At 43.7% G+C, this 10453-nt stretch overlaps 1 protein-coding gene across 1 annotated transcript in view; it reads right to left on the bottom strand.

The window, feature by feature from the left end:
* sox1a (SRY-box transcription factor 1a) overlaps nucleotides 1-7465 on the bottom strand; it is a gene marked incomplete at both ends in the record, with an annotated part of 9531 nt that extends 2066 nt beyond the window's left edge. Inside the window, one exon of the mRNA XM_080535869.1 lies at nucleotides 6629-7465. Within this exon, the coding sequence (XP_080391995.1) occupies nucleotides 6629-7465 (837 nt within the window). The remainder of the gene's footprint in view (nucleotides 1-6628) is intronic.
* Nucleotides 7466-10453: the final 2988 nt, after the last annotated feature.

Consider the following 10453-nt stretch of genomic DNA (forward strand, 5'->3'; position numbering starts at 1 on the left):
TTTCTAGGTGCTGAAATAACGTTATTTCAGGACTGGACAGCTCTTACGTAGATTGGCCATGCAGGGTTAATGACCCGCTGCGTGCATTACAGCATACATAGGCGACGTGCCGGAGGGGAGAGGTGGGCTACAAAATTGGTCGAATTGATGAAACGGTCAAATAGACCAACTTTATCGTTCTTTATCGTTTATAGTTCTTACGATTAGGAATTCCCATTGCACACTACAATACACTGCACTATAAAAGCGTGTAGGCTGCTTAAAGGCTACATTGTAGGCCATGACGTTGACGGGTATGGAATAGGGCCGGTAGCAGTTGGACAGGGTTCAGGGGAGAGACACAACTTTTGGGGGTTGACGTTTGATAGTTGAAAACTGTTTCAGAGTGAAGCGCATGTTGGTTTCGAGCGAGAATCATGACTTGCAGCTACCATTTCTGTGCAGATCGACCCCCCTAGCCATTTTCAGCATCATTTGCATAGTCCGTTCAGCCTGACTGGCCGTCTTCAGTGCTGCGAGGGGCCGCTTTTGTCCCCCTCTCACTCGGGGGGCAACATTCAGGTAAGGACGACAGAGGAGAGAGTAGTCCAATTACGCAAGAGCGGAATGAGTATAGGCCAACGCACGCACGCACGCACGAACACACACACACACACACACACACACACACACACACACACACACGCACACGAACACACACACACACACACACGAACGCACGCAGACGCACACACCAAGAAATTTTGAAAAGTCGTATTCACAGAAAATATTCTGCCTTTTATGAACTCTAGTATTGAATATGCTACAAACGCGAAAGGCATATTCGTGGAACAAATAACAAGTCGGCCTACCCCTTTTGTAGACGGAGACCTGTGCTGCTATAATTCACAGCGGAATATAGTGCGGTTAATATAAGGTTAAGCTTTGGCCTATTTGGGTAAGTTTGCAATGAATGACAGTTCGTTTTCACGCGGGGTTCATTTTCATGCGTTCCAGCGTGCCTCTATGATGATGCAGTGGTGGGAAATGAGAGGTCCGCGGGCTGCCGGCGTGCTGATTACTGCTCCTCGGGGACCCTCTGTTTCTCCTCGGTAATTGATAGTTAGGCGCTGCTCTAATCAAATATACCGTCTGTCTCGATGATAGAGACCAAAGGCTTGGTCGCAATGAGAGGGTATTTTCTCTATAAGCAACGTGTTAACCCCGTGAACCATTTTGCCTTTTCCAAAGGAGGGAGAAATAGACGAGTTTTGTCTAGAGTGTTCTAGCCAAATCAAAAAGACATATTGGACACATTTTTTATTTTAAGATGAAAATGAATCAGACTACTGCCTTCCTTGGGAATGTGTCAATTTTGTCTGAAGAAATTCGCTTCCTTTCACTAAACTGATGGACAGACGGAGCTGGCAAAAAAACAACAACAAAAAAACTTTTATCCTTCTAAACGTATCCCCCCCCCTCCTCACCCTTCACCCCTTCTCTTCCCCATACACACGAAATGTCCACTTCCCGTGGTGCGCTTGGTTTTGTGTGGTTTTCTGTCCCGTTTTTTGTCGTTTCTCTGACGGGTTTCCCTCGGTCCCCCTCGCACCTGCGTCAGTCATAGGTCCCTTCAGGAATGCGCTGGGGCTTGTAATCGCCTTTGTGGGGTTTGCATTGAGTTGTACGGCTGACTGAAACTTCCCAACCTCACAGCGTGCTGGCCGCTGAATAGGAGTCAGCGTGGGGCGGCTCTCCAAACCGCGGCCCCTGCCAAATTCCAACAGTGATGTTCACAATCACTCCCACACAGGCCTCGCTATACCGCCAGGCAGGAGGGATGGGGGGCGAGGAGGAGAGGGGGGTGAAAGAGAAGAGAGGAAAGGAGAGGAAAAGAGTCCAAAAACCAAGTCTAAACAAATGGTCTAGTCAAGGCATAGAGGCAAAAAAGGCAACATGTTCCTCATGATCACTTTCCGGACAGTGACAACCCCAGCAGGCCTGTCCTAAAATCACTGACATTGTTTCAGAGTTTGATTTCGATTTGTTCTGAACGGTCCCCAAGTTGTTACAATAAGGTCAGTTGTTTCTAAGGGCTTGTGAGATATCATGTTATTGTAACAGTGTGGACCGTGTTGAGTTTATTTAATTAAAGGGGCCTTTTCTATCTTTTCAACACAGATGTTTGTCATTGTGATCAAGGGCGGAGTTTGCAATTAACCAGACCATAAAAGTTTCCCATGTCTTTGGGGATAATCTCTGCTGTGTGGTGGGTGGCGGGTCGGGAGAGGGATACTGCCTTACGTTGAAAACAATGTCGAAAGGAAAAGTTAGAAAATAGTCAAAATGTGAACTTTCTCTGTATAGGCCTATTTCAGCTGTGCCACCGCGTTTCGGTGCATTAGGCCTGTGCTCCAGTGTACAGTGAGTCGCTGTGGATAGATAGGCTACAGCAGCAGCGCTGTGCTTCGCTCCTGGAAGACCGCAGGATTAAGAGGCAGCAAGATTGTTAAACATGTCAACGTGTAATTGCACGATAAGGCCCTCGCGAGGAATTCATTGGCCCAGTTGCTTTCTCTATTCCGCGCTAATCTCGCGCAGCACATTCGTTCTGTGCAATCTGTCTCCGTAATCTTCTGTGACAGAGCGGGCACCGAGAGCAGGCTGCTCGGCTGTTTTTTTTTGAGGGGGGAGAACGGAGAAAATATGCAGAGGCGTGATAAAGTGACGCTAATTATCCCCATTTAGGACAGCGAGTGCAAGGGATCGGGGCTTTACGAGCACCGAGTGTGCGCCAGCGCTGATGGCTTCCTAGCGCGGAATATATCGGTGGCTACAAGATAAGAGTATCGCGTGCAAGAGAGATTTATTGGTCGGACCCCCCCCCCCCTCCCTCCACACACACACACACACACACACACACACCCCTCCTCCTCTTCCTCCCACCATCACCACCCCACCTTCCCCTTTTTCTCAAACCCCAACCAAACCTCCACCCCCTGTACCCCAACCCCTCCCTTCCTCTTTCCCCATGTCGTTGAGCAGTAAATTATTCGGGTTAAATTTACCAGAACGCTCCTCTTTTAGGATGGCGATGTGCCGTAACGCGCCCCGCCTCTCCGGTTTTCAGTGTTTAATCTGTGTCGCTTTACATCAGCAGATAAGATACAAATAACTACTAAGCGGGCCATCCTATACGCTCCACTGTGTAGGAGGGAGTTCTCTTTGCAGGGGATCTGTGTCGATTTGGGGGTCACACCAAACTCACTTTCAGCCACTCCTTTTCTCCTGTTTAGATGTTTATAGAAAATGTTGGTCTATACCAGTCTCGTTGGGTGTATATGCCTACCGTTTCATGCCTTATGGTAAATGTCATAAAGTATTTAGCAAAGCTATGCTCCAGGCACCAAGTTCATGGGCAATCCTTTCACAAGAACCCATGCAATGGAATAGGCCGACATTCTGAAATGTGCCAACTGTATTGCAATTGTTTTCACAATGCTGCAGCATGTGAAAACTCCTCAGTCAATCTAAAGATGACATGGGATCCTATAACCTCTATACAGTTATACTAGAACAAAAGGTAATTGATTACTAAAGAGACACACGCACACACACACACACTCACACACTCACTCGCACGCACGCACGCACGCACGCACGCACGCACGCACACACACACACACACACACACACACACACACACACACACACACACACACACACACACACACTGACTCACTCACTTGTCAATTGTCACTTGTTACAGTGTGGAGAGGCCTGGGGTGGCAATGACATCATTGCTGTGAATGAGGGGTAGTTGCTGTATGAGGATATTAAAAACAAACAATTCTGAATCTGCATCAAATATTGATAGAAAGGCTCATCCTCTTAACCTAGTTTAGTAGTTTCTAAAGATGGTGATCCGATGCTGACTGACATGTTGAGAAGACACTCTGACATGTTGTCAATCTCCCTCTCTCACTCTCTGTCCTGCTTTTATACAATACTTGCCATCCAAATTGCACACAGGGAAGGGATGAAATGTCAAACACCTAAACTTAAAATTAAAAACATACAATACAGTGAGAATACCTGCAGCAGAGTAGTCAGTCAGCATCGCAGTTCTACCGTGGCCTAATTTGTATGATATTGCAATCTTCCTTCTCTATCAGCATCATAATAATAAAATATTTCCCTGCATACATAAAGTCAATTACTATAAGCATCTCTACTTTCCAGATGTACTTCAATACAATGGATGGAAATGTGAAACTATCTTCCCTGTGTGCTGCGCTTGAGAAAGGAAGAAAGTATATTCTTCCTTAAAGTCCTATACAGAACAGATGTGCAAGAGAAATTCAGCCACTGGAGTAAAATGGAAGTTAGGTAGAAAAAGAAAAAAGAACCCCCCCCCCTAATTTATCGTTAAAAACATGAACATGAAAGCGTTCATCGAGGTGCTTGCTAGTATAACACAAATTCTGAGTCTGTCAACCGCAGACTAATGAGATTTCCTTTGGATCCGCAGTGCTTCCTATTCATGGCCATAGGCTTTGTCTAGGGATCAATACACAGACTGACCTTTGACCCCTGCACCATAACAACGAAAAAGCAAAGTTACCACTTTTCTCCCAAATGGACCATTAAAAAGCTCTCAGCTCGTACTTATAAGGATTATCTACTTGTGTGTAGTTTATGTATTCAGTGAGAAAAATAATTGATCAGGATCGTAGGATATGGGGTAAAATAAATTCAATACAAAACTGTTTTCTACTAATTATCCACAGCCTCATTCAGGTAGGCCTACAGGTTGATAAACAGTCATGATAACACAGGGTGGGTCTGTATTAAAAGTTGATATTCATTTACATGTAGGCTATATAAAATTCTCCAAATGATGTTGGTCATAAAAGTCCAATATTTGAGCGTAGGCCGACCATGTACATGCTTTTGTGCCATGTGGTGATACACTTTTCAAATAACAACGACTAGGTCGAACTCTTAAGCAGATTAATAAATTGTTCTAATATCATTTGTTGTATTATTGTTGCAAATACTTTCAGAGGAAAACCTCTAATTGAACAGTCAGAATAGGTCTAGCAACTCTAGAAAGTCTTGCTTCTATTGTGTTGGGCTATAGGGATGTATTTATGTATATATCAGGCAGGCTAAAAATGAGGTTATAATTGTTGCTGCAGTTGAATAATTCATCAAATATGGGCTTGTTATAGTGATACATGAAAGAAAATAGCTTAATTAAACGTTTCTGCTACGGTATTGTAGCCTATTATCAATGCCTGCTGCATTAATAAGAACAAGGTTAGGAAATTAGGTTTCCAACATTTAGTAATAATCAGAGTATTACGCAACGATTGCACTCCAATCAAGTTACATAAGAATTAAGTAATAAAACGCAAAATTCTAAATCGACCAAAGACTAAAGATGATATAGTTGAGACGCATAAATATACTCCGTTGCCCAGACCTCGACTTCTTTTTTTGTTCCTTAATTACTCTTTGATTGCAATCTAGGCAACCCAAAAAAGTGACTTCATAGCCAAAGTAGCTTGTTGAAGGGAGAAGCCTTTATGACAGCTAAACAAACAATATACATTAATAATATAAAAAGCTATACACATTTCAATCATTTGTTTGGTGAGGTTACATCTATAGATTGCTCTCAGAACTATAGCATTTTCTCTGTTCTTACTGTCGGTCATTTTGCAACATACTCAAAGAGTTTTGTAAATGTATTAGGTCACCTATAATAATCCCCGTGTACTTCACATGACTAAAACTCATTGGCAGACATAAGAAAAATAATCAATCTTACACTTTGTTTTATAATCAGAGCAACATAAATGTGAAATTTATTCAAAATTTACTTCAGCGCATCAGGACCTCTCACTAGCAGAAATGCATTTCTTAAATTGTACAATATAGCTGTTGCGCGTCAGTCTTCAAAATATTCGAATTATTCACAATTTACAGAAAATGTCACAATGAAAATATATGATTATGATAATTAATAGACATATGGTAAACGCACATGTTTACACGTTTGGGGAATTATCAAATGAGAAAATATAAAACCATGATGAAACCATGCAATTAGCATGACTATAAAGACCATCTTAACTTATATTAAATAACTTACAGTAACCCCAAAATAATAAGACTATAGGATTTTAAACCAAATGTGTTTATAAATTTGGCGTCGCCCTCAAAAGTGGATACACGTGGACAAAATGATAACACAATGACCTATATTTGAACTCATATCTTTTGCGTAATATAATTTCACTGAACTCAAAAAGGCGAAATGGACAAGCTATTTACCTTTGATTTACAAGAACACCATAAACATTCTCAAAATGCAGGTAGTTCAGGATCATTTTAAAAAAGAGGTAAATATTTGGTTATGAATTTGTCTGGTGTCCGTTGTCTTATGAATATTCTAGATATGTGTTAAAGGAACCGTTCCGTTCACACCAGCCGTCGCACTCTGGTAATGTTGCGGCAAGGCGTGCAGTCTACTTTGCCCTGAAGGGTCCCCCGGCTCTCCGGTCGGTAAATACATGCTTATCATCTCTCTCAAGTCTCCGGGGCAAGGACCCCGAGAGTGCGTGCTAACGGGGGGGCTTACGCTTGGCTCCGACTTCACCAGCGACCCTAACGTGCCCATGGCAGCCGAGGAGGAGACGCCAGAGCTCTGGTGCTGCGTGTAGGTGATCCCGCCGTAGCCGGACGGAGAGGCGCTCATGTAGCCCTGAGAGTTCGAGATGGGGCTGTACTGGAGGGTCGACATGTCATAACGGTGCATGGCCTGGGGGTTGTGCGGGTGGTGGTGGTGGTGTGAGTGGTGGTGGTGCGCCCCGCTGCCCGGGTGCTGGCTGTAGGCGAGCTGAGCCTCCTGCATCATCGCCGCGGCCGCAGCAGCCGCAGCCACCTGGCCCGAGTAGGCACCGTTCGCCCAGCCGTTCATGTGCGCGTAGCCAGAGCTGGCAGAGCCCCCGTGACCCCCGGGGCTTTCTAACCTCTGGCCCACCCCGGACGAACTCATACCCAGACCCACTCCGCCGCCCCCGCCAGCAGAGAGCAGACCACCGGCCAGAGAGTATTTGTCCTTTTTGAGAAGCGTCTTGGTCTTCCGTCTCGGCCGGTACTTGTAATCCGGGTGCTCCTTCATGTGCATGGCTCGCAACCGTTTCGCTTCGTCAATGAAGGGACGCTTCTCCGCCTCGGACATCACCTTCCACTCGGCACCCAGCCGTTTGCTGATCTCAGAGTTGTGCATTTTGGGGTTCTCCTGAGCCATCTTCCTCCGCTGGCCGCGGGACCACACCATGAACGCGTTCATCGGTCGCTTGACTCGGTCCTGGTTCGCTTTGGACCCACCGTTCGGCCCCGTTTGCCCCCCCGTAGTATTGTTCGTTTGGGGTCCAGGGGAGTGGAGGTCCGTTTCCATCATCATGCTATACATTCACCCGGTTTTCAAAACTTCGCGATCAACGTTGAAAAAAGTGGGGTAGGCTATTGGGGCGCGCAAGTCCGGCAGAGCAGGTGCACACGAGAGAACAATCCTACTACACCAAAAACGAGTGAAATTCAAACTAACACATAATCCAAGAAGAAGAAGAAGTCGCATAAATGTGTTTTTTCCAGTGCTTTACCCCCTCTCTGCTGGTTGGTTCACATCCACGTTGACAGAATGCGCTTTTGAGACACTTTCTCTGTCGGAGTTGAGAAGTTAGTTAAAGCGGCGGCCATATGATGCGCCCTGACAGCGGTTAAATGAGCCCCGGGCGACCAATGACGTTCTAGAAGCAGAGTGATTTGCATGGCGTTCGGTCAGGTGACGCAGAGCCCGTGAAAGCAGAACCCACTGGCAGGCGGGGGGGTGAGAGGGGGGTCAACCCCGCAAACTAACACGGAGAGCGAATTTAACATCAAATCTGAAAATATTTGCCTCTCCTCTCAGGACTTTCCAACAAAATATTATGTTGGATGTGTGTTAGACACTCTTACACTATTTGCAAAGTGGACAGTTAAGAGGCTGTTTCACTACATTAGTTCAGTGAATTCACTGAAGGGCATTATGCCTTTATTTAACTATACGACTGCTGCTTGACCCTAGTTTAAGTCTGCAGAAAATATTTTAAATATGTTTTGTTCATGTTTGATCATTTCGAGTCGAAGTAACTCGCCCGAACAAGAAGTAGCCTAAGCACTATAAGGAATAGCCTATACGTAATTGACCTGAATCAGCAGCGTATAGGGCTATAAATCATAAGCCATAACACAAAGTCGCAGCAGGCCAGAACTCTTTTTTCATTTGAGATAGTTTGATATAACAGTCTCTCTCTCTCTCTCTCTCTCTCTCTCTCTCTCTCTCTCTCTCTCTCTCTCTCTCTCTCTCTCTCTCTCTCTCTCTCTCTCTCTCTCTCTCTCTCTCTCTCTCTCTCTCTCTCTCTCTCTCTCACGCACGAACACACACACACACACGCGCGCACACACACACACACACGCGCGCGCGCGCGCACACACACACACACACACACACACACACACACACACACACACACACACACACACACACACACACACAATGTTAGTGAGCCGTGCGATGATCCTTTGCAGGCTTACTTCAAGTCCATGGCGTGTGGGCTGCTGCGAGAGATTTTGCTCTTTAAAATCACCAGATATTATCCATAAAAGCATAAAGAGAGAACATCAAATCGCCGGAGCAGATTGGAGCCTGTCATCGCCGTCTGCTGGTGCTGATTGAGAGCGCGCTATAGGTGCTGAAAGACAGCGACTCATAACCTAATGTCCCGACCACTGCCTAAACCGGTGACTTGTTTAAAAACATTTTTTTATTTCAGATGATAACGGCACACAGCACATGTGTAAATGTGAGACTTTACAAAATATGTGAAAGGGTTGAATAAATTAAAACTTTGTTTCTGCCAGGAATATCCGCGGTGGAGACCTTGGGTCTCACCAGGCGTGCAGTATAATTCAAATTTCACAGATGACCTCTCCTGAAAAGCCCAATCAGCCGCTAATTGAAAGGGAAAACAAAATATCCCTTCCCCGCTGCGAGAATAAGGATGTAATCATTGTATCATACGTCGCTGCTTTTAATTAGAGCTATGACATGATAGCTATACATACGGGAACCGGATCAACCAATCCTTTCCGTCTATGTTCGGGTCAACGGAACTGATGATCAATAATGTCAATGAGACCCACAACTTGTGGCTTATGGTCCGAAGGTTATCCTACATTTTTGGGTTATGACGATAACTCAGAAAACACACGCACGCACGTGCACACAGTAAGCGCATATACTTCTTTTCTGAATCCCAGCACACTTGACTCCCCTTTTTAATTTGATGAAACAAATGTCATCCCAGAGTGCTGCTACTACTAATAATAGGAATAGCAAAAGCAGTAGTGGGCCTAATAATAACAATGATAATAACAATAAAAATGACGACGATATGAAGGATATATATATATACATTATTTGATAATGATCAAGATAATAACACAAGTAATAATACTACTACTAGGCCTAGGCTACTACTACTACTACTACTACTACTACTACTACTACTACTACTACTACTACTACTACTACTACTACTACTACTAATAATAATAATAATAATAATAGTACATACTAATAATAATAATATATAGCAATATCGTTAATACATTGTCATTATTGTTAATCACAACCTTGCACAACAAATATTGTTTATTTTCATTCAATGCCGTGTTATAAAATATATATATAGAAAATCCACGATTTGACACTAAAAAGATTAGATCACATATTTTCATGTTTTATTGTAATAACAAAACTCAAACTTCATGATTATTTCCGTATGCTTATGACAACAATAGGCTGCTGTCTATGATCGCTCAACAACTATCATAGCCCTGAGTGGCCTATCATGTAACAACCTATGGCATTCTGGCTTTTGTGTGAGATTGAGTTTTTACTGTAAGACTTTTTTCAAGGACGAGTCCTATAATATACATTTTAATGGTGATACTTGTGGATGAGTATATTGGTAGGCCTACATATTATTGTGAAACTACATAGGCCTCATGTGAATAATAATTGGTGATTAATTCTTCTTCTTATTATTATTATTATTAGAAGTAGTAGTATAGTATTACAATTGTTGTTGTTGTTTTTATTGTCGTTATCAAAATGACAGACCTATTACTGAATTTTTATTATCTTATCATTCTGCCTTCATTATCAGTAGGCTAATAATGAATGTCATTACAAAATAGGGCTACCTATTCGTTTCCGAAAATAAACAGAAATCCACAGCCTAAAACCAAAGGGAAAAAAGAGAGAGAAAATGTCAGTGAGGGATTAGCCTTTTGAATCGCAGTGGGACCCTCGTGCCCCATATTTACTTTCCCTGTCATTCTCGATCACTCGCCT

The sequence above is a fragment of the Nansenia antarctica genome (genome assembly GCF_963989245.1).
Source record: "Nansenia antarctica genome assembly, chromosome: 7".
Lineage (NCBI taxonomy): Eukaryota > Metazoa > Chordata > Actinopteri > Argentiniformes > Microstomatidae > Nansenia > Nansenia antarctica.